The sequence below is a fragment of the Phyllostomus discolor genome, chromosome 3 (assembly GCF_004126475.2).
Source record: "Phyllostomus discolor isolate MPI-MPIP mPhyDis1 chromosome 3, mPhyDis1.pri.v3, whole genome shotgun sequence".
Taxonomy (NCBI): Eukaryota; Metazoa; Chordata; class Mammalia; order Chiroptera; family Phyllostomidae; genus Phyllostomus; species Phyllostomus discolor.
In genome coordinates this window covers 210,643,385-210,666,720 of record NC_040905.2, presented here as the reverse complement: position 1 = coordinate 210,666,720, position 23,336 = coordinate 210,643,385, and the positions used below count along the sequence as shown (strand labels likewise).

Genomic DNA, 23,336 nt, shown 5'->3' with positions numbered 1-23,336 from the left:
AGTCTGTTTGGCTGGGGGATTCTTGCCAGGTCTAATGTGTGAGTGTCACGTATGGCCAAGCATGGGCCTGCCCCCTGCGCCCTGCACGGGACCGAGTCTGGAGACCCAGAGCCCACAGCACCGACCAACACCCTCTCCTCTCCAGGAGCCTGGGTCTCCCCGCTGCTCGCCCTCCTCCAACTCCCAGGGTCCCGGGTCCTATCCGTCTGCCCCACCGCAGGCCCAGACCTGTCACTGGCTGGTCGTTGACAATCCAGCCAATGCGAGGGGTGGGGCTGCCCCGGGCCGCACAGCGCAGCCACAGCCTGTCCCCGAGGCCCAGGCTGCGGTCCCCGGGCAGGGTGGTGAAGACGGGCAGCGCCAGAACGGTGAGGTGCACACGGCGGCGGGCGCGGCCTACAGGGTTCTCGGCTGTGCAGGTGTAGGTGCCAGCGTCCTGGGTCTGCGGACAAGGGACAGGGTCAGCCTGAGGACTGCCTCCACCCCCCAAATGCCCCTGGACACCCACGGCCCTGCAGGTTCCCAAGGAGCATCCAGCCCAGAGAGACCAAGTGAGTTGCCCAGGGTCACACAGCGAGGCTTCACCCTTACACCACTGCGCCTCTGCAGAGCTCCCCACGGCTCCGCGGCCACGTGAGCCAAGCGCTGACCAGGCCACCCTAATGGTTTCCGTTAACCGAGCACCTTCCACGTGCAGGGCCCCACGTGCAGGGCCCCGGGCGCAGCACTTGCTCCGCAGCAGCAGCGCACCCACGCTCACACCAGCCCTGGGCGGGCTCCTACTTCTGGTGCCTTCTCCGAGAGGAGAAGATCCACCGGGTGCTCCAGCAGGGCCGGCACTCTCACCACTGCACTGCCCGGCCCCGTGGGGCAGGGTCTGAGGCGCCCTGACCCCCTGCAGGTGTGCCCACCGCCCAGCAGCCACACGTCCCCCCGCAGAGCAGCCCCTCCTGTAACTACAGGATGACGGGGAAGGGGGTCGGGGTTCCCCCCGTGGCCCTGACTCAGGTCCACGTGGACACGAGGTTGAGAACAGCCAGGTGGGCACGGGCTGGGCCACAAAGCCACTGCCGCAGCCCCGCCGCAGTCCGGGCCCCTCCCTCCCCGGGAGCGGTCGTGGAGGTCCAGGTTCGGATCTCGGTTCTGCTCGGGAACTGCGTGTCCCGGGAACTCGGGGCACACTCAGGGCCTCGTCTCTTCATCTGTCCTCAGGGATGATAACACCTGTTTCCCCAGGACGCCGGGATCAAGACCGCACAGTGCTCCACACACACTGTGACACATGGGGTGGGGGGGGGCACAGCAGAGGGTGGCTGCTCCCCTGGTCACTGTGACTCCCTCTCCCCTCCGGGGCCGGAGTCTCACCTCCGAGTCCTTCACCAGCAGCTCCCCGGAGGGCTGGACGGCGAACTTGCCCTCTGCTGCAGACACAGGCAGGCCGTCTTTTTCCCACGTGATGTCAGGCTCGGGGCTGCCCCTGGCAGCGCAGGGCAGGAGGGCGTGGGAGCCTTCAATGGCCGACAGGTCGGGGAGGCCAGCCTCGATCACAGGAGGGACTGTGGGGACAGGAAGGTCCACTCGGGGGCTGGGGCTGGGCTGGGGGGGCTGCCTCTGCCCCAGGGCCCTTGGCACACCCTGGGTCCCCCTCTTCACCCCCATCTGCTGCTGCCACAGACTCCCGGGTCTGAGACCACCGCCTGGGGTCTGGACAGCAGGGGACTCCTGAGTCTGGTGAAAAGCTGTGACAAGCTGACCCTGTTGCACACACATGCACCCGTGTGTACACACACATTCACACCCACACAATGACTAGAGCTTCTGGGCAGAGGCCGCCCTGACCAGCCTCCACGTGGGCACAGACCCCGCCCCCCACTGGGAAGCCGCTGGGACCAGGGAGCCTGCGCACGCCACCCCTCCTCCGGGGAGGGTCTGCTCGGGGTGGAGTGTGGGTCACCGGCCGGACAGGCGTGGCGTCCGGCCCTCTGGTGACCAGCGGTGACGCTCCAGGTCACAGGGAAGAGGGGCACGTTGGACAAGGAGGCTGGGGAGGGGGTATGGAGCCAGGAGCCCCTCTGTGCTCCTAGCCAAAGCCTGACGCCAGCCGTACCCAGCCACCCACAGGGACAGCCACTGAGACACCCCCCCCAAAGCCCTGGGGTCAGAGCAGGGGCGGCCATGCTGGATGTGCCAGGAGGCCCTGCAGTCTCGGGGGGCCCGTGACACCTCCTCCACCTTGGGAGACACGGACTGGTCCCACCAGGGGAAGGACACATTTAGTTGTGTCAGCGCAGGGGACGGGGCAGAAACGGCGCACTCCGGGAAAGCCAAGAGTACGAGGGACGATGAGCTTAGTGTCTCAGGAGGGGCTGGGGACTCGGAGGGGACCAGAGTTGTTATCTGTGCACCTCTCTATTTTTAACACTCTTTTTTAAAAAATTGATTTGAGAGGAGAGAGAAGCATCCATTTGCTGTTCCACTTAGCTCTGCGTCAGCCGACCGGGGACTTAGCCCGCAACCTTGGCGCACCGGGGCGCCGCTCCGGCCAGCTGCGCCGAGCCGGGGCCAGGCTGTGATCTGAGGCTGGACCTGGGCACACGCTCTTCTCCCACTTCCTTCTAGGCCCACAGGCCGTTGGGATGGGGGGACACAGGGACGTGTGCACCCGGGCTCAGAGCCCAGCAGCGAAGGGGGGTTCTCGGGAGCCCCAAGCTCGCCCCTCCACCTCGGCCCCACCCTGGGCCCACCTTGCACCACCAGCCGAGTTTTGCCCACGGCGCTGCCTGCGCTGTTCTGGGCGATGCAAAAGTAGTTCCCAGCATCCTCTGGGCTGACGTGGATGATCCGCAGCTGTCCGCCGGGTAGGACGTGGCTACGCCCTCCTGGGTTGGGTGGGAGAGAACCGGGGGCTGCTGGTTTGGGCCGCAGGACCCCCGAGGAGGGAAGGAGGGTAGGAGGGTGGCTTGGCTGCTCCGTCTGACCAGGGGCAGGTGACCCACTGTGGTTACAGGGAGGTGGGGGGCAGAGTGAGCGTGGGCTGTCCCCTCCCTCACCCCCCGACCCAGCCGCCGAGGGCTTAGGTACAATTTCGGGCACTGGGTGGTGAAAGCAGGCAGGAGGGCCGGAGGTGCGGAGGGATCGGGGCTGTCGGGGCCTCCTGCGGGTCTGCCGAGGCCCCCGGGGAGGAGGGGGCCCCCACGCCCCTTCTGTCCCCCTCCCTCTGGCGCTGGTCTCTGTGCAGACTCACCTGCGGGGATGCTGAGCCCCTCCTTCTGCCAGGTGACGCCTGGCCGGGGGATACCCAAGGCCTCGCAAGGCAGCAGCACCTGCTCCTCCGCCAGTGCCCGGACCACGCTGGGCAACGGCCTCACCACGGGGGAGGCTGCAAAGGAAGACGGCTGCAGGGGCCCCCGGGGACACCAGCGCCCAGGCCCCTCCAACCAGGGGGCCTCTGAGCCCTGGAGGGAGAGGACTTCAGAAAGAACAGGAGGTTCTGGAAACGTCGGCATGAACACACGAGGGGTGGGGGTGATTTTCTCCCAGAGTCCCACAGGGGAGTGAGATTGGAGGCGGGTCTGGGCACCCGGACCGGCATCCTCCCGCCCCTCCCCAGCGCCTCTTGCTCTGTCTGTACCGGCTCCCTGGCCCCCGGGGCCACGGCTGTCTGAGCTGAGGGCCCTCGGGACCCTACCTTGCACGGTCAGGACCACGTGTTTGCGGGCCACGCCTGCGGCGTTTTGGGCGGTGCAGGTGTAACGGCCAGCGTGGATGGGGAGGGCCTGCCTGATCTCCAGGGCGCCTGCGGGCAGGATGAGGCATCGGGGCGGGGGTGAGGCAAGTGCAGACAAAGGTCCTCAGGGATGGGGCCAGCCCGACTCACGCGCCCCAGCCTGGTGTCTCTGGTCCGAGCCACCGGCGGGCCTCCCTGTGCGTTGGTGAGCAGTGGGCGGGGGGAGGGGGGCCTGGGCTCTAGGCCTGCCGCTGCCCCCTGCTCCGAGCGTGACTGCGGGCAAGTCCCTTCCACTCTCGGGCCCTCGGCTTCCCCACGTGTGCAGTGAGGAACCAGACAGGACGGTTTCGGGAACCTTCTGGCTGGGATGTTTCAGGATCTGCCACTGCCCCACCTGGAATCCCTGCCCTCCTCCCCCGACAGTTCCCCGGGCCTCAAAGTCTGCCTCCTCCAGGAAGCCTCCCAGATTACTGCCTCCTCTGTCCTCCCTTCTTCAGCCGTGGGCTCTCAGAGAACACCTGTTTACCCTTCCAAGACCACAGGCGGCCCCTGAGTGGTTGAGTAAAGTGGTTTCCAAACTGCCCTCCGTGGAGCCTGAGGGCCTGCTGGGTGGGCGCGTGGCGGGAGGACCACCCCCAGCGCCTATCTCGGCCCTAGGCCGCCCCGTAACCACTTGTCAGGAGGAAGGTTTCTATGGCTTCGGAAGGGGTTGAAAACCGCAGAACTGGCCAGTAGCTCTCAGACTGCAGGACTTCACCAACTAACCATTGAATACATTTAATTTGAATCCCCATAAAGTGGCTGACGTTTTTATTGTGATTAGACATTCTACAAGTCCCCACTACAATCGCCTTGACTTCATAAAAGAAAAGAACGTTCGACACCAAGTGTCAAGAACGGAACCCTTTCGGCACACGGGACAGCCGACCACGAGTGACAGCGGGCCACGTGGAGGCTCACAGGCCCCTTGTCCAGCCACGTGGCCGTGAGGCGGCACGGCTCTGCCGGCCAGCACCAGGGGACCCTGAGGGACAGCAACACCCCGGTGCATGGTAGGGACACGGAGGCCCAGAGCGGGCGAGGGGTCTCTCCCAGGTCACGCGCGCGGCAGGGGAAAGGCAGAGCCAGGCCACGTTTTTGCTTTGCTCCACCACACGGCCCAGAGGGCCGCTTTCACCCCCTCGGCCCAGTTCCCTGTCCCCCCCCCGCCCCCCCCCGATGGCAGCAGCTTCCCTGTGGTTCCCCGGCTACTCACCGGAAGGCGAGACACGATAGCCACTCCCCCGCGCCCCCAGGGGGATGCCCGCCTTGCTCCAGGACACCGCGGGGGCGGGCACGCCCGTGCTGTGGCACGTGAGGACCACGGGCGCCATCTTGGTCACGGTGAAGTCCGTCTGGTCGTCGGCAATGGTGGGGGGCGCTGAAACGGCAGAGCAGGCATGAGGCCCCCCGAGGCCCACGGGGAACAGCACCCGGGCCCCGGCCAGGTGGGTGAAAACCGTGAGCGGAGACTGAGACCCTCGGTGACATCGGGGACGAAGGACCAGGAAGGGAGGCGCAACAGAGAGAGGGGTCCCACGCGCCCCCTCCGGAAATACTCTTGGCTGCGCGTGGGGACAGGTGTGAACCGCTCTCTGTGGAGACGCCAGCCCAGCCCCTCGGGCAGCCGGGAGCTGGCGGCAGCGCGGAGCAGGGCACGTGGCGTTCGCCCCGAGATCCTCAGGTGCAGGCCGGGGGAGGGGCGACGGGCGGGAAGAGTGTTCCCGGCAGAGGGAACAGAGTGTGTGAGGGCCCCCAGGGGAGGGAACAGCAGACTGGATCCCAGGGTGAGGCTGGCCGTGGAGCGAGCTTAACCTGGCGTGGGGGTGGGGGTGGGGGTGGGGGGTCAGTGGAGCCAGGCCACAGGGGACTCTGTGGCCCAGGTGACACCCTGCATTCTATCCCGAGGGCAGTGGGCACTAGGGGGAAGCATGATGGCAACCAGGGTGAGGGCAAGGTGAGATTCGGGGTTAGAACATTCTGGATTGGGAGAAGTCTCTCCTGTGAGCTCACACATGCCAGGGCTGCGCCGGAGCCGGGGTCATGTTAATGTGTGTGTGGGGGGGCAAGATCATAGAGGGCCTCCTGAAGGAGGCGGCCCGTGCAGCACAGGGAGGCTTCGAGCCACCCAGCCAAGCCCCCGAGGTGAGAGAGCACCAGGAGAGGAGGTGGCTGCCCTCCCCTGGTGTCCTCCTCCGCCTCCGCCCCCAACTCACCGTGGACGGTCACCCGGTGCAGCCTGCGGGCCTCGCCCAGCTCGCTGCTCGCCACACACTCAAACAGGGCTGCGTCCTGGGGGCTGGGGGCTGCGAGGAGCAGGGCGTTGGAGGGCAGGAGCCTGGGACGGACAGAGGGACAGAGAGACGGCTGGCTGCTGGGTGACTGGCCCGACTGACCTGAGGCCAGCCAGCGGTGGCCTCTCCGCCCCAGGAATCTGGGGCGGGTGGGTGCAGGGTCGTCTCATGACTATTCCCTTTCCTGTATCTGGTCCCCAGCTCTGACTCGATTACTTTCTTCTAGAATTTTCCACCTCCGAAAGTCTAGTTTGGGGGCGATTTCCATTTCCACCCCCGTTTCTCTGGAACCCTGCACGTTTCCTGCATTCGCCCTCTGCGACAACACCTACGATAATAACCACAGCCGGCTGCCCCATCAGACCGCTGTGTCCAGTGAACCCCTGCCGTGGCCACAGGCCCCACGGTGCGCCGGCCCCTGACGCAGCCACAGTAGGCCAGTTCACCGGTGAGTGGACTCCTCTCGGGCTCCCAGTGGCCGTCCCAGGACCGGCCACGTCTGGGAAGCGGGAGGGCTGGGGTCCAGGCCCCGCCAGCGGGGACCTGGGCTGCAGAACGTGTCTTCAAACAGAGATGGCCCTGGCTTTAAAGTCCACATGCTTTCTGCTCCGCTGTGTGTGTCTCAGATGCCCCCACCCCCCGCGCGACATCTGTGCGAAGACCCTCCTGGCCCCCCGAGGCCGGCACCCCGGTTCTGGGGACGGCTCTGCTGAGCCCCAGAACACGCTCCTGCCTCGTCTCTGACCTGGGTCGCCCTCCGTGAGGTGGGCGTGCCCTCCCTCACCCGGAGTGGCCCGGGACACTACCACAAGGACCCCTCAGTACCTACCGGTAGGCGCCCTGCTGCAGGTGGAAGTCCAGCTTCTGTCCGTCCTTCCACCAGGCCACGAGGGGCTTGGGCCAGCCGCTGGCCTCACAGGGCAGCGAAGTGGGGGTGTAGGCCGTCAGGGTCAGGTTGGTGGGGCCGGGGGCGATGGCCGGAGGCTCTGGGGAGACAGAGAGCAGTGGTCAGGAAACAGCTGCTCACCACATGCACATGCTCAGGAATAGCCAGGGCTATTCCCCCCACTTCAACCCCCCCTCCCCCAAAGAAGCAGGGGAGAGGAGGCAGGAGAAACTCCCCTTGGGCACCTGGAGATGGGCTCCTGAAGTTCAGGTAACGGGCCTCTGCTCACCTCGGAGGCGGGCGCCCCCTAACCACCTCTCTGAGAGGAGGCCTCCAGGGCTGTGGCAGCTCCCGCCAGCCCACAGAAGCCAGGGCCCAGCAGCACCGCCTCCCCCAAGGGAGGGGAGGGGATGGAGCGGGGAAGCCGACTGGAGCGCCTGGCTCAGTGGTTTGAACCCCGTCCTTTCAAGGGGGTCACATCTCTCGCGTGTTTTGTCTTTCACTCAATATAGCAGCATAGTAGTGAGTGTGTGCAATATATATGCATAAACATACGTGCATCTTTTGAGTGTGATGCTAAGGAGATTTTACTAATGGGTGTGGTTGCCATAAACATTCGGAGACCGCTGCTGTTGGCGCCTGGCAGCTAGAAGGGGCCAGGAACTAAGCAGAGCGTGGCCCAGACCGGGGTAGGCGCTGAAGGCAAGGACGCGCCTTTCCCCGTCCACCTACCGAAGACCTGGAGGTCACGGCCTTGCCGGTCGGAGCCCGCGGCGTTGGACGCCAGGCAGAGGTAGTGGCCGGCATCCTGGGCAAGGACTGGCTGGATCCGCAGGGAGCCCTCAGGCAGAACCTGCACCCTGGAACTGGGGGGAGGGGTTGCTATGGAGACCAGTGATACCAGTGATACCCCGGGAGGGACTGGACCCTGGTGGTATCACCGGCGAGACCCTCCCCTGTGCACCGTTTTCCCGGCAAGAGGGTGCTAACTCAGGAGTCCTGCATCTGTGAGGCTGAGGTCAGCGGGGCCACAGCCATGCGCCCCAGCACGGCATCAGAAAGGGCAACGGAGGCTGCTTCGGGGCTCCTGTGTTCCCACCTGGGCCCAGCCTCTCCCCAAGAGTCGGCAGGCAGAGGCGCCCCCACCTTTCTGAGAATGGCCCCTAGATCTAAGGGCCCTGTCTGCTCTGTGTAACCCCGCCCCTAGCCAGAGCTGATTGGACTGAGGAGGAACATGTCACTCAGGCTGGGCCAATGGAATTCCCCGCCCTGGGTGGGGATTTGGAACTGGGGTTCTCAGACAGCGCTCTCCGCTCCGAGGGTTGTGTGAACTGAGGATTCTAACTGGGGGGCCCAGGGGAGTCATCTCTGCCATGTTGACCGAGAAAGAAGGTGTAGAAAGTTGGTTTGAGAGAGGCATGAAGCCCGCCCCGCCCCCGCCCCACAGAAACAGATCAGCAGCCAAGAGTCAAACCAGACAGACAGACAGCCGCCAGGGATTCTCAGCGCCCTTAACAAACACGCATGCCCATCGCCGGGTTCCGGGCAGACTCGTGTCCTGAGTCACGGGTACCGTCTCCTCCAGCTGCCCGGCCGGGTTTCAGCTGACGATCTGCAGAGAGACACTGAGACCCTCCCCTTCCGGCTCTCACCTGGGGCTGCCGGGATCCAGGGGGACCCCGTCCTTCCGCCAGCTCACGAGGGGTGGGGGAGCCCCATCCACCTGGCAGGGCAGCAGGGCCGTCTGGCTCACGGAGGCGTTCACCGCAGGGGGCCCCGGCTGGATGGTGGGCACGGCTGCGGGAGGGGCACAGAGGGGATGTGTTCCGGGGGCCTGCGGCTCTGAGGGGGGCAGGCGGGGGAGGGGCGGGCCCACTCACTGTGGATCTCCACTCGGAACGCCACGCTGGTGCTGCCCGCGGCGTTGCGGGCGGTGCAGCTGTAGTCACCGCTGTCGGCCGTGCTCAGGGCCTGCAGCTGCAGGAACCTGCCCTGCTCGCGGAACTGCGTGTAGGCGTCTGCCTGCAGAGCCCCCCGGGGTGGAGAGACCCTCATGGGTGCCGGGCCTCGCACTGGCCAAGGAGGGCCAAGGAGGGCCAAGGAACCCATGGGGCCCGACAGTAGCTCCTGCCCCACGGGCTGCCCCGCAGGCTGGCCTGTAGCCCCGGCTCGATGTCCAGCTGAGGACCCTCCTGGGAAATCGGGTCCTGTGGGAGGAAGGGGACACCCCGCTCCCGGCCCCTGGAGCTCCACCCACCGGGTCCACAGCAGCAAACACCCCCTCTCAGGGGTGAGCACAGAGAACCTCAGAAACCGGCCCCAGGTCAGGCAGACGCTGAGTGCAGCTCAGGTCACAGCGGGAAGAGCATGGGCACACACCCGAGCCTGGCCTCGGTGTCCCCATCCAGGACGGGGGGTCACAATAGCAATGGGGCAGAGAATGCCGGGAGTGCAGGCACACACAGTGCTGGCCCCGAGCGGGCCCTCGGCTCCTGGGTCCGGTCTGCTCAGGGTCCGAGGCCTGAGGGGTGCAGCAGGAGGTGTCCCTGGGCCCTCAGCCTGCACCCACCTGCAACAGGACGCCATCTCGGTGCCACTCAATCTCAGGGGCTGGATCAGCCTCCACGGAACATTCCAGAACCAGCTGCCCCGGGGCCAGGCCAACCACAGAGCGGGGACCTCGGGGCCCAATGATGTTTGGAGGGGCTGGGGGTGCAGGGAAGGGATGAGTGATGGGCTCACCGCTGCAGGTCCCATCCTTCCTCCCTCTCCTGCCCACCCCCCAACACCCCTACCTTGAACCCTGACCCGGAAGCTCTTCTCCACTTCACCAGCCGGGCTGTGGGCCAGGCAAGTGTACAGCCCACCGTCTCCCACCTGGGGATGGAGCAGGGTGAGCAGCTGCCGCCTGCCCGCCTCCTGACTTGGTTTCCTTCCTTCACCACGAAGGACCCTGCTGAGCCTGCCTTCCCGCTTCTCCATGCAACCATTCCCTACTCTGGGATGTTTCTTCTCTATCTCCATCTCACCCTTGTTAGGGCAAAGCCTGCCTCCTCCAGGAAGCTCCCCCTGACTGCACCAGCCCTCCCCTGGTTATGCTGTGTTTGCATCAGCCTTGGCTCTGGCCTGGCAGGGAGCCCCCGAGGGGATGGCCCAGGTGGGTCAGCCCCACATCCTTACCCCACACGAGCGGGGGCTCGGCCAGACCTTGCCAGGCGCTGCTGGGCTCCTCCCCGCCCCTGCCCAGACTCACGCCACAGACAACGAGGCAGCAGCACCTGCACAGCCTCCACCCGGAGCCGCTGCCCGGCCCCTTTGCCGTCTTCCCGGCTGCTCAGGGCCCGTCCGTTCTTACGCCAGGTGACGCTGGGTACGGGGGTGCCCCGGGCATCGCAGCGGAGCTCCAAGGGGGCGCCAAGGGGGAGCGACAGCGCTGCAGGCTGGCCCGCGTCCTCGATGTGGGGGGGATCTACAGAGCACCGCACCGTGGGTCAGCTGTGGGGGCTCTGGGCGGTGGGAGCTGGGGGGCACCCCTCCCCCACATCCAGATGCCGCCGGCAGACAGAGCCACGGACAGGCAAGTGGGGTCGGGTGGGAGGGTCCTCAAAACGAGAGAAACCGCAGCCCACCTGCCTGGGACAGCCACTCTGCTTTAACGCCAACAAGGACACAGTATGGAGGAGAAGGCACGACGACCCACAACTGTCTAGTGTACAGCAAACAACAACACTGCAAAAATCTTGTGCTGGCCACTTGGGGCTCGGCTTCTCCCCAGAGTCCGGTGGCTCCTGGCCCTGCTCTGCACGGTCTGGGGGATGAGGCTGAGGAGCACCGCCCAGGAGAGCGCTCCCCGAGCCTGCTCCAGGCCTCCCTCCCCGCCTTCTCCATCCCCCCAGAGGCCTGCCCCTCCTGGCCCCCCGGGAAGCTCCCTGGGGAGGGGGCCGGTGACCCACCCATCACTGTCAGCTGGAAGTGCCTCCTGGCTTCCCCCGCCTCGCTCATGGCCACGCAGGAGTAGGCCCCCGAGTCCCCTGCTCCCGCTCTCTCCAGCTGCAGGCCGGGCCCCTGTTCGAGGCTCTGGGGCAGGAGGGGCTTCCCATCCTTCGTCCACGACACTAGGGGTGGGGGGTGGCCCTGGGCTTCACAGGGGAGGACCACCGGGGAGCCACGGACCACGGCCACGTCGTTCTGGAACTCCGCCGGCTCCAGGACGGGGGGCACTGTGCAGGGCAGAAGAGCAGGCACAAGTCATTTCCTTCCATGCCAGGTGGCCCTCACCCCTGGGTCTTCGTTCCTGGATAATTCCTCCTCATCTCCAATCCTCAATGTAGATCTCGCCTCCCCCAGGAAGCCTTCCCTGATCGCCTGAGGCCAGGTGAAGTACCCGCCCTGTGCTCTCCCAGCACCCTGTTCTTCCCCGGATAGCACCAGTCACTTGAAATTGTGATTCCCTCTTTGCAGAGCTGTGTCCTGCACTGACCGCCTGGTGGCAGGGGCCACCCCTGCTCACTGCTGTACCCCAGTGCCTGGCCAGGCCCTGGAGCACCCGAGTGTCCAACGCCTGCTTGTGAGATGAACAAATCGGACTGGGTCACCGTGTTGGGCCTTCATTCTTACACCCTGAGGCCAGAGGTCAGGCCGACTCCCCGCCCCAGCTCCGTACCGTGCACCTGCAAGGTGAAGTTCCTGTCGGCCACGCCGGCTGGGCTCGAGGCCACACAGGTGAAGATGCCGGAATCTGCCAACTGCACCTGGGACATCCTGAACCCCGCAAGAAAAGGGGGAGAGAGACGGGACAGAGGCAGGGAGGGGCTCAGTGGAAAAGGTCCCACCCCTACTCGCCCTGTCTCCCAGGCTTGCCAGCCCAAGGGCAGCTCTGAACCGCAAACTTGAACAAGTCCAGCCTCTGCTTAAACCCCTTTTCTGCACCCCCCGGCACCCCCAGAACCAAGCCCCAGCCCCCCTGCCCCCACCCTGCTGCCTCCTTCTCTGACCCCCCTCATTGGCCCGCCAGGCTTCCGGCTCCCCATCCGGAAGCTCCCCAGTCCCAGCCAAGAACAGCCCCCACCCCTGCCCCATCTTCTAGAAAATTCTTCCTCATCTTCAGGACTTATTGGAGCCGTCTCCACTGTCTGTTCCCCCACTTTCTCTCAAGCCCCTTTCACCGCAGCCGCCCCCCCAGAGCTGCTCCTGCCGACGCCCCCGGTGACCTCGCCAGGGCCCTAACGCTGGCGGCAGGGCTGCAGTCCACACCCGCTCCTCAGGCCGTGACCCGTGCGGGCCCCCAGCACCACCTGTGGGCTGACGTCCAGAAACATCTGGCTGCCGGACTCCCAAGCACAGTAAGGGGTGTCTGAGAACCTCTCAAACCCGCCACGTTCGAACAGAACTCGGGTCCTCCCCTCAGCCCGCCCCTCCCACAGCGGACCCACCCCAGGACACGGGGACCTCGGCCTCCCAGGTTGCTGGGTAAAAGCCCCCCAGAGTCTTGCTCAACTCCTTCCCGGGTCGTCTCTCCGGCCACCTGCTCCGCAGAACTCCAACCCAGGCCACGCCGAAACCCTCTCTGCCCGCCCTGCTCTGGCCTTGACCCCACAGCCCGAGGCCCGCACAGCAGCCAGAAGGGTCATCTAAAAACCGAAGTCACAACCCAAAGGAGTCGAAGCAAAGACCTGAACGGACATTTGCACACTGGTGTCCACGGCAGCACGTCCACACCAGGCAGAGGAGGAAGCAGCCAGGTGTCCGTCGACAGATGGCGGACGAGGGCCCGTCCACACAAAGGGACAGTGTGAGGCCTTAGAAAGGAAGGAAACCCTGACGCCCACCTCCCCCTGCCTCCGCCTGGAGGACGTTGTGCTGCGTGAGGTGAGCCAGACACGGGGGACAAGTCCTGCATGACTCTCCTCATGGGAGGTGCCCGGAGTGGTCGGACCCACAGAGACAGAGAGGGGGACGTGGGGACTGTGGTGGGGGAGGGGTGGGAGCTGGCGTTTCAGGGGGACAGAGTTTCCTACAGTTTGGGAAGATGAGAAAGTTCTGGGGACCGATGGAGGTGGCGGTGACACCACAGTGTGAATGTGACACGCATGCCCCTCTATGCCTAACCGTGGTTAAAACCGTACACCTCGTCACCTAGGAAAGGGGTTGAAATGGCAACGTTTACATTGTGTGCATGTGACCACAACGAAAAAATGTGAGTCCCATCCTGAGGGTTCTCTGGGGCGTCCGTCTGTCCTCAGGAAAGCACAGGCCCTGCCGAGGACAGACAAGGTCCTCTGTCGCCTGACCTCACGCGTGCGCGCGCACACACACACCTGCATGCACACACATACACACACACTCTGGTCTTTCAATGCACAGGCGCACGCCCGCCTCAGGGCCTCGGAGCCTACCGTCCCCTCTGCCTGATGCTCCTCCCCACGGAACCCACTCGCCTTCTCCCTTCCTGTGACCTCCGCTCAGGCGTCTCGCTGTCCGAGTGACTCCCGCCGACTGGCCAGCCCCCAACCCCTCTCCTCACTGTATTTTTCAAAGCATAATCCCCTGTGAGATTCCATGGTTATATCTGTGTATTTCCCATCCCACTCCCTCCCCGAAGCTGCAGGTGCAGGGGCTCTATCTCGGTGCCCAGAACCACGCCTGGAACAGTAAACACCCGTAAGTGTTGCTGAATGCATGAAGGCTTTGCTGGTGCACCTTCTTCCAGGAAGCCTTCCCTGATTTCCTCCACCACAGGCCGGGCTGAGTCAGGTACAACCAGATGCCATCCCCTGGATCTGTGCCTCCCCCATTCATCCCTGGAGTTCCATTGGGGGCGGGGTCCTCTCACTTTCCCCATCATAAAACTGTACGTTTCTATTACTTTTACTCGGAAAAGCATTCCGATGGGCCTGTAAGCCCAAGCCACCGGAAGACAGAGTGGGAGCTGCCGTGCCGGGGGAACGGCCTTGTGCGTCCTTTGTCTCAGATCTCTGGAAGGTTCACACCGGGCGAGGTAACCTCGGAGCGGGCCTAGGGCAACGTGCACCCCACAGAGTTGTGACAGAGAAGAGGAAGGCAGTGATCGCGACCACTGCACCGGAAGGCAAAAACACCCTTAGAACCGACGTCACCGTGTTCCGGTTTCCTGCCGACAGCAGCGCCTCCCTCCTGCGGGTGGGCCGGCCCTGGCCCCGCCCCTCTCACAGAAGGCCCTGGCCCGTGTCTCCTCGTCCCCACAGTGTCAGGGCTTCTGCCTGAGTCAGCAGGTCCTGCGTGGCTGTTCTCATGGCTCTCACCATGCATGCTGCCGCTCACTCTGAACGCCCGTCACTCTCAGGTTCACAAGCCCCGGGCTGCCACAAGGTGCGTCTGCGGCCTGCCATGCTCCCCTACCTGAGGACGCGGCCGGAGCCGTGGAGGTGGGTGCGCTGGGAGAGTGGGAGGGGCAGGCCGTCCTTGAGCCAGCTCACGTGGATGGGTGGGGAGCCCCGGACAGGGCACGCCAGCGTCACCATCTCCCCAGCCCTGCGCACCAGGGGCCCCGCACCCTCCGTCCCTTGCTCAATCGTGGGAGGCACTGGGGCGGGAAGAGAGGAAAAATTGGGCAGTGAGGGGGGCTGGGGAGAGGAGGGGTCCTCTCCTAAGGAGGTTCCGGGAGACAGCCCCAACGCCTAGACTTCTGCCACGTCCCCCCGGGAAGGAACGAAGGCCACATCTCCACCCCCGCCCTGCGGCTCCCTTCCCATCATCCTGTCCCCCCAGTCCCCCGCTGCCCCCCGGGCTGCGGTGCTGGGGCTCTGGTTGAGGACGGGGCGGAGGCACAGTGAGGCTGCACATGGCCCGGCTCACACACAGTGTGGGCAACAATGACTCCTCAACCAGGTCTCCCGAGTCCCACCCTCCAGATGCCCAGGGTGGGCCCCGTGACCGCCAGGTCGCTGCAGTCCCCAGACGGTGGGGCCCCCCGCCTCCCCACGCCCCATGCTGCTCACCCAGCACGCTCACGGTGTGCAGCCTGGCGTCCTCCCCGGCCGTGCTGTGGGCCACGCAGGTGTAGGCGCCCGAGTCCGAGGCCTGCAGGCCCTTCAGCACCAGGGAGCCGCCGTCCTGGTAGAACCTGGCGCAGGAGGGAGGGCCGAGAGCAGGTGCGTGAGGGCCACAGGGTGCCGCTGCCTGGGGTGCGGGTGGGGGCGGGGCACAGGGCACAGGCCAGGCCTTACCGGAGCTGGGGGCCCACGCCCCGGCCCAGCGGGCCACCGTCCTTTAGCCAGGTCACCTCCGGGGGTGGCTGCCCGTCGGCCTCGCAGTCCAGCCGCACCCCCTGCCCCTCCAGGACGCTGTGCTCCTGCGTGGCGCCTGAGCTCCGGATCCGGGGGGCCACTGCGGCAGGGGCTTCGGTGAGGCCCGGGGCGGTCGGTGGCAGGGGCTGGCGTGGGGTGGGACACCGGGAAGGTGTGGGGCGAACACGTACCCAGCACAGCCACTACGAAGTCCTTGCGGGCCGCGGCCTGGGCGTTCTCGGCCACGCAGGTGTAGGTACCAGCCTGGGCCGGCTGCAGGCGACTCATCTGGAGGCGGCCCCCACGGGAGACCACGCCGTGCACCACACTGCTCTCTGGGGGACAGAGGGGCAGGCCAGCCCGTCACCTGCAGCCCCACCACCCCAGGGCCTGCGTCTGGGCCAGACACGAAAGGCACGTGACTCCTTGAGAAGGTGTCCGGCACCCATACTCCCAGAGCTGGAAAGACCCCAGGAAGCCTCGAATCACTACCCCCTTCCTGTGTCCACAGGGAAACTGAGGCCCGGACAGAGGCAGGGCCTCCTCCCGTCTGCACCGTGACCTTCCCCAGCCTGGTCTCTGGCCTCACGGCCCCTCCCTACTTCCTTCCACTCGGACGTTTCTCCCCAAGGGACCCCACCCCCTGTAGTGTCTGGGGCTTGGTCCCCTCTCTGTCACCTCTCAGGCCCACTCCACCCCCCACCCCCTCCCACCGATCCAGCCTTCCGATCAAGGTGAAGCGGCCGCTCGCTGACCCTGACACAGACCAGCTAGGGGCTCCCCCTGCGGCTCAGCTCGGGCTGCATGCCCACCCCCAGCCTCTAACGCCGCCCCCTTCCCTCTCTCCAGCCGCGCCTCTGCCCCGAAGCCTTCTCTAACCGCGCCCACCCAGGCTGGTCCCCGCTCGCCCGAGCCACCTGCCCACACAGCCCTCCAACACGGAACGGAGCAACGGCTACACGTCCAACTGGAGCGTGGGGCTCGATGGTGAAGGAGGCAGCCCCGTCCTCAAGGAGCTCCCAGTGCATCCGAGACTCTGGACCAGGTGCCGCCCTGTGTGGCCGCCCCAGGAAGCCCCCGACAGAGCCAGGGGCCAGCCCGCGGCCCTTCCGGAGGACGGGAGTCTCAGCGGGGACTCGAGGGTGAGCGTGGAGCACCCAGGCAGAAGTGGAGGCAGGCAGGGGTGGCGGGGTGGGCGTTTCAGGGCGGGGGCAGCCTGCGCCAGGAGCTGGAGGCACGAGAGACCAGGGCCCGGCGCGATCCCACGCCCAGACACAGACCCGGGAAAGGAACGTGCACGCCGCCCAAACACGTGTGCACGCTTGCTCGCCGCACGCTGGTCGTCACAGCCGAAGGTGGGACCACCCAGGGGTCCACCAATCAGCACATGGCCCCATGGGATACATCCACAAAATGGGACATTCAGCCATAAAAGGGAATGGGGAAAGAATTTAAATTTAACTTTTAAAATGAATGAAGAACGGACATGCCACAGCAGGAACGACCCTGGAAAGCAGGAGGCCGAGGGGGAGAAGCCAGTCACCCAGGGCCACACGCCGTGGGGCCCCGTTTACTCAGGCTGGGCAGAGGCAAATCCAGAGACCGCCCACTGGGGCTGGCGGGGGAGGGGCTTGGGGGGAATGTGGAGTGAAGAGTGATGGGTGTGGGGTTTTCACTTGGGGGGATAAAAATGTTCTAAAATTAATCATGGGGATGGTCTGTGAATATACTAAACATTATTGGGTTACACGCCTCAAATGGGTAACTTGCGTAGTGTGCAAATTATATCTCAGTGAGGCTGTGGGGGGGGGCGTAAGAACGTGTGTGAGGAGCCAGGACCGGATAGGTCTGTCTGGAGCGGGCAGTGGGCAGTGGGCAGCGGGCGGCACAAGGTGGGCTGGCCTCCGGCCCCGCAGGCTGTGGTGCTGGGGACTACAGCCGAGAAAAGGCTTTGACAAGGGACCCACGCAGAGCTGCACTGGGAGTTCCCTTCAGCCCTGCGTGGAGCCTGCACTGGAGGCATGGGGTGGGCCCTGGAGACCAGGGTGGGGCAGCTGCCCTGGCCCCGGAGGGAGGGGCAGTGGTGGCGGGAACCGGGAAGGGGGTGGGCGGAGAGCAGTGGGTGGCCCCAGGGGTGTCTACCCGCCCACAAGAGCAGGGGGCCGCTGGCTGACGGTCAGGTGGGCAGAGAGAGGAGGAGAGAGGGGCCAAGACCAAGGCCGGGATGGGGGTGCCCAGCAGCCGGGCCGGGACGCAGCTGAGTTCTTGGAGGAGGAGAGGGTCAGGGGCCAACACCAGGCCCAGGGCCGGGCCAGCTGGGTACTCGGCACCCACCCTGCATCTCCGTCTGCTCCCCTGTAACAGGGTGCAGCCAAGAGGGGAGCCTCAAATGGGGATCTGTAATAAGATCCAGAAGAGCCTGGAGACAATTGGCTCCACACCACAGGGCCACACCTGCCCAGAATCTGGCAGCTGTGGCCAATTGTGAGAGGAGCCGGGAATGGGGCTGCAGAGGAAGATTGGCGCTGGGATTTAAACTGAGACGCGGCAGCCATTTGAGGGGGAGAGCCATGTGCAGCCCTGAAGGAGGAGAACCACGCGGCTTTAGCAAAGTGAAGGCTCTCGCAGCCCTGAGGGAGAGAACCACGCGGCTCTGGCAGAGTGGGGACTCCCATGGTCCGGGGAGAGAGGACCACGTGCCTTTGCCAGAGTAGGGACCCCCGCAGCGTTAGGAGATACGGTACTCTGGACTGGGCAAAGGGGGAAGGAAGGAAGGACTGTGTCTGTTTATGGGTGCTTTAAGGGACTTTAGGATTTTTGGTGAAGACATTAGGTCCCTACTTTAAGTTTGTACAGCATTAAATAAACGTTTCCTTTCCTTTTCACAAATCTCTGGCGTTGAGAGACGTCTTTCCTCTGGCGGCGGACATAATGGGCCTGGGGGCTTCTTTATATCGTCTGAGGCCCCCCCTTGTTTGTTCTGTAACACCCCCAGGAGCAGCTGATGGGGAGCTGACTGTGGCACAAAGCCCAGGAGCCTCAGCGCCCCCACCAGGCCAGGTTCCAGTGTTGGGATTTCCAGGCCGACAACCCCCTCCGGCTTCCTCTGTCCCTCCGTGAAAGAAAGGAGCATTTAGCACTAAAGAGGTCAGGAGGACCCGGTGCACTCACCAACGGGCATTCTGTCCTTCAGCCAAGTGACGGTGGGGGCGGGGACGCCCATCACATCACAGGTCAGGACCAGGGGGCTCCCGGCCACCTGGCTCACTGTCTCCGTCTCAGGGTTCTCAAACGCCGGCGGCACTGCGGGAGAGAAGCCGGATGCTGGAAATCTTAAGCCTCTGCTCTCCCTTCCTCCCTCTCAGGCAGATCTGGGATGCTGGAGAAAGCCCTTCTCCGTGGCTGGGAGGTGACACTTTATACTTCGCCACTGGAGACGCGTGTTGCTTTATTCACAAATACAGCCAGCAGCTGGCTGTTTCAAAACAACTACAGAGCAGCGTCCGGGAGGGGTCCACTCAGGCCAAGGATGGTAAATGCATGGCTCACACACCAGCAGTTCTCAGCCTATGCCAGGACAGACATCACTAATCGATCCCAGCACTCTCGGACTCAGCCAGGAGGAAGTCATGCAGCCACTATCAGTGGAACAGAGATGGCTGTGCTGAGGATGAAATGTCTTTGCTCTCAGGGACCAGACATTCCCCGCTGGCCACCGTTCATCAAGGTAGCCATCAGAAGAAGGGACTGTCAGGTTTGCGCAGCAAGCACGGTATCAATCATGTTTAACAACGGTATTCAATGTGGCTCAGGGTCTGATCCTTTCATGCTGGCCTGGTAGGGAGGCTCCTGCTTTGCCATTTGTGGCCAACAGCTGGTGCCCTCCCAACCTGTCCTCCCCATCTCGCACACAGTCGCTCGGGTGGAAAGTACATTTCCAAGCCTCCCCTGCAGCTTGGCGGCGCAGCCAGCTGCCTAAGTCCTCAACAAATGGGATACAGGTGGAGGGAAGAATCCTACTTCTGCTCTTTTCTGCTCACTGGGGGCAGGGACCGGATGCAGCGTGACCCAGTTCCAACCACGTGGACAGGGATGACGCCCCAGGGGATAGGAGAGCAGCAAGACGGGAGGACCCCGAGTCCCTAAATCTCCACATGGAGCCCTCACCTCTGGGTTTACGGGTGAGAGAGATGAGTCTCTCTCTCATTTAACCCACTGTGTTTGGGGGTCATTCTGTTATGCAGCTAAGTTTATACCCTGACATGACGTCTGACCCCGAGAAAATGTGGCCAAGGCTCCATCCCTGGCTTCCCTTGCCAGCTCCTGCAAGCCCCCCCACCCTTAGCGGGAGCCACACCCAGTCAAATGCCATCTGTGTGCCGCCCTTGGGCTGAAGGGACAGGCCCCTCGGGGCTCAAGACCGAGGTGACGTGGCCCTAGGCTGCCCCCGTGTCTGATCTCCGAGGACGCCCCTCGCGGTGCTCACATGCCCAGCCCTGAGCCCAGCCCCTTATGGACACGGGTCATTAATCGAGTACTTCCCGGGTGCCCGGCGGGCAGGTGCAGCGTTTAGCTTCTCTTATGGACGACGCGCCTGCGGCTCGGAGAGACGGTCATTCCACAGAGCCCCCTGAAGCAAGTCCTGTTCCGATCTCGCTCCTTTCAGTCCCAGACCGGTTCCCTCGACACCCGGCACCCCCACTGCCGTGCAGCCACCGCCCTTCCCACACTTGGCAGCCCCGCGTGCCGCTGAGGCTCCCCAGGCTGTGCTCGCAGGCCGGTCCCCAGCTTACCCTGGACGGTGAGGGCAAACGTCCGCATGGCCTCTCCGGCCGAGTTGTTGACCTTGCAGCTGTACAGACCTTTATCTGACACCTGGGACAGAGACAGCCCGTGGTGACCGCATGCCCGGGGCTGGGCTCCCCCAGGGCCCGGCACCTTCCGGAACAGCAATGGTCCCTGCCTGCCGGTCCTACCTGGGGAGCCAGGGGCAAGCCTCTGGTCTTCCCCGAACTTCAGGAGGCGGGAGGGACCACCTCGGGCGAGTGCAGGGGCGCCAGGCCCCGCCCTCTCCAAGCCTGGCAGACAGGGCCCCTTGCTGCGGGGATGGAGCCGAGCCAGGCGGGAGGAGCCCCGGGTGCATTTTGGAAGGAGCAGCAAATACCCCCAGACACTGGGAGAGTCTAATCCACACAGGGAAGTGGGGGGAGGGGGGCAGAACTCACTCCCAGGGAGTCAGAACCAGACGGCCTGGGGAAGCTTCTAGATCCCGGGACGCTGAGGCAGGTGGCAGGGAAGGGACCCACCCAAGGGCGTTCTGTGGGTCAGTGTGGAGCCCCGGGCCCTTCCCACTCTCCAGCCCGAGAGGCTGCCGTTCACCTCCCCGGCTTGGGGCCTTGCAGGCCGAGGCGGCGGCAGCCCCCGCCCCCGGCCCACCGGGACCAGGAGGTGACGCTGCACGGCCGCCCACACCGCTGGGCCGCTCACCTGGGCGTCCAGGATCTCCAGCCTCTGTCCGCCCTGCAGAGTCCGGGTCCGCTGTGCCGGGACCAGGGGCCGCCTGTCCTTGTACCAGGTCACCACTGGCTCAGGGAGCGAGTCTGTCTCGCAGCTCAGAACAGCCTTGTCCCCCGCCTTCACCAGGACCCTATCCTGGGGGCCTCTGGGAGCCTGCCTGAAGGTGGGGGGGACTGGGGCGGGGGACAAGTGGAGTAAGGAGCTGCGGCCCTCCCCGTGTCCTCCCAGCCTCCGCCACAGGTTAGCAGCCTATGGGGGCACATGGTGGACCCCACCCCAGGGGACGGCACAGACCAGGGAGTCAGAGGAACAGACCTGCTGGGTGACCTGGGAGAAGCCCCCGTCCTCTCTGGGCCTCAGCCCCCTGGACGGGGCAGTGCTCTGGCCCTCCAGGGCTGCTTCCGATACAGGGCAGTCCCTGGCTATGTTAGAAACCCCGCATGGGGGTCCCCAGAGCCCCCTGTCCCTCTGGTGGCCAATGCTGGAGCCCCGCCCCCAGCTGTGAGCCCACAGGACCCCATTCACTGCAGGGTAGGTAAACACACACAAATGCGTGACCCAGCCCCGGGACAAGAAAGAACCCTCCCCTGCATCCTGGCTTGGACATCTGGGGGCCCAGAAACAGGCTCCACGCCGGGAGCCTCGCCGTCTATCAAGCTGGGGAAGGGCCCTTCCCCTCCACAAGGCCAGGGCTCACCGGGCGCCAGGGCTCACCGGGCACCAGGCAGGGGGCTCGGTGCTCACGGACCACCATTTAGTCCTTACACCAACTGCCACCTTCAGGTGCCAGAGCTGAGGCCCAGAGAGGGGGCACAACCTGCCCAAAGTCACAGAGCAAGTGAGCAAACCCAAGCAGGTCCAACTCTATAGGCCCCACCCTCTGCCACGGCGCTGCCTGAAGGGTGTGGGGCTGAGAAGTGACTGAAAGAGCACAGGACAGTATGGGTTGGGGAGGGGGATACAGACAGGACGCACCCAGCACACGGAGCTGCACCAGCTTCTGGTCTCGGCCGGCGGCATTGAGGGCCTCACACGTGTAAACCCCGGAGTCTGACGGCTGTGCCCGGGCCAGCTGCAGCGTGTGGGTGCCTGCCATGGGGGGTGGGGGGTGGGGGGTGAGGAGTCGGCCCCTCGCACCAGCAAGGTGCGGGCCCACAGCCCCAATCCTAACTCCCTCCCAGACTCCCAGGGGTCCCGCCCCCTCGGAGCGGGCCCTCAGGCCTCCGTGCACCCACCAGGCAGGAGGAAGACCTCGTCCCCCAGGGAGACGGCGCGGCTGTCCTTGTACCAAGTGACCTCGGGGCTTGGGTGAGCGTGCACGTCGCAGGGGAGGGAGACGCTGCTGTTGAGGACGGCTGTGACCTGCTCCGAGCTCTGGCCTGCAATTCGTGGCGGGACTGTCTCCGCAGCCACCAGGGGAAAGGAAGGCCCTTGAGAAGGCGCCCGGCAGGAGAGCAGAGAGCTGCCGAGGGGGCCCAGGGCCTGCACGGGCTCCCGGCGCTGCACCGGGGCACCCATCCTCCGACGTGCCGAGGGCAGCGCCCGCTTGCCCGCCAGCTTGCAGACCAGACAGGGAGAGTCACCTTTCCGAGGCCACTCAGCTGGCTCGCCAGAGGCCTGGCCGAAATGCCAATTCAGGCCTGAGTCCTAGGCCTTGGGTGCTCAGCGCCGGCACCCCTCGGCTCCTGAGGCCAGGGCTGCCCCACTCCCCGGGGGCAGAGCTCACAGCCTGCGGGGTGCGGGGGTCACAAGGATGCCGAGGTCCAGAGGGCCGGCTCTGGGCCAGCGAGGCTCTCCCAATCCCCCGAGTGAGCTCTCTGAGCGTCCCCACAGCTGAGGTCGGGCTCACCTCCCAGCTCTGCCGCAAGGGGTCAGCCCCGTGTCAGGCACACAGGAAGGGCATAATAATGGTGCTGTAAGGCCTTGGAAGAGCCGTTCCCTGACCATCTCCAAAGCTACTTGGGATCCTTGGGGGCTGGCCCCCGGTGACTAGGCTCCCCAGTGCTCTCGGTACTGGGGTGTGGCTGGTGCCAGGCCTGGATCCCTAACCTCTGGGTGCAGCCCCGGGGCCCAGGACCCGGGAAGCACCAAGGTGGTGCCCCTTGGAGAGGGACGAGGTGACGTGTCCGCCTGCGCGTTAACCCACAGAGCAGGGCCGGGGGTGGGGGCGGCAGGCGGGTTCGGAGCCCCAGCCCCTCCTCGGCTGGGGACCCCTACGGGGCCGCCGGCTCAGCCCAGCTCACCTTGCACCCTGAGCGTGAAGAGCTTCTCCGCAGAGCCCGCCGGGTTCTCGGCCACACACATGTAGCTGGCAGCGTCGGCCACCTCTGCCGTGGAAACCTGTGGAACAGGGCACAGGGACGTGGCGCTGTGCGATGCCATGGGCCTGGCACCCCCCCCACCAAAGGACCACCGGGAGAGGTCCCTCCCACCATGCCAGGCACGGCGGGCACCCAGAGGAGCCCCTCAGAAGGCCACCTTTGTCTACACAGGGCGCCACTGATGGGCACGCACACCCCATGTCCATCTAGAGCTTTCTGTGACATTCAGGAGGGGAGGGTGCGGCTGGGGCTGGTGATTCCCCAGAGCAAATGACACGGTGACAACAG

The 23,336-nt window shown here is 65.2% G+C and overlaps 1 protein-coding gene across 1 annotated transcript in view; it reads right to left on the bottom strand.

Moving 5' to 3' along the window:
* Positions 1 to 23,336, bottom strand: part of HMCN2 (hemicentin 2) — a 134,981-nt gene that overhangs the window by 20,153 nt on the left and 91,492 nt on the right. The window contains exons 57-82 of the mRNA XM_036022375.1: positions 22,971 to 23,067; positions 21,963 to 22,124; positions 21,703 to 21,816; positions 20,698 to 20,900; positions 20,004 to 20,085; positions 18,382 to 18,513; positions 15,402 to 15,545; positions 15,151 to 15,310; positions 14,923 to 15,047; positions 14,324 to 14,507; positions 11,610 to 11,707; positions 10,900 to 11,166; positions 10,225 to 10,415; positions 9,742 to 9,823; positions 9,516 to 9,652; positions 8,827 to 8,968; positions 8,599 to 8,743; positions 7,679 to 7,806; positions 6,890 to 7,046; positions 5,983 to 6,104; positions 4,983 to 5,147; positions 3,689 to 3,796; positions 3,245 to 3,379; positions 2,745 to 2,879; positions 1,366 to 1,556; positions 229 to 442 (exon numbers count right to left, since the gene is read on the bottom strand). Coding sequence (XP_035878268.1) covers positions 229 to 442; positions 1,366 to 1,556; positions 2,745 to 2,879; positions 3,245 to 3,379; positions 3,689 to 3,796; positions 4,983 to 5,147; positions 5,983 to 6,104; positions 6,890 to 7,046; positions 7,679 to 7,806; positions 8,599 to 8,743; positions 8,827 to 8,968; positions 9,516 to 9,652; positions 9,742 to 9,823; positions 10,225 to 10,415; positions 10,900 to 11,166; positions 11,610 to 11,707; positions 14,324 to 14,507; positions 14,923 to 15,047; positions 15,151 to 15,310; positions 15,402 to 15,545; positions 18,382 to 18,513; positions 20,004 to 20,085; positions 20,698 to 20,900; positions 21,703 to 21,816; positions 21,963 to 22,124; positions 22,971 to 23,067 — 3,820 coding nt within the window. The remainder of the gene's footprint in view (positions 1 to 228; positions 443 to 1,365; positions 1,557 to 2,744; positions 2,880 to 3,244; positions 3,380 to 3,688; positions 3,797 to 4,982; positions 5,148 to 5,982; positions 6,105 to 6,889; positions 7,047 to 7,678; positions 7,807 to 8,598; positions 8,744 to 8,826; positions 8,969 to 9,515; positions 9,653 to 9,741; positions 9,824 to 10,224; positions 10,416 to 10,899; positions 11,167 to 11,609; positions 11,708 to 14,323; positions 14,508 to 14,922; positions 15,048 to 15,150; positions 15,311 to 15,401; positions 15,546 to 18,381; positions 18,514 to 20,003; positions 20,086 to 20,697; positions 20,901 to 21,702; positions 21,817 to 21,962; positions 22,125 to 22,970; positions 23,068 to 23,336) is intronic.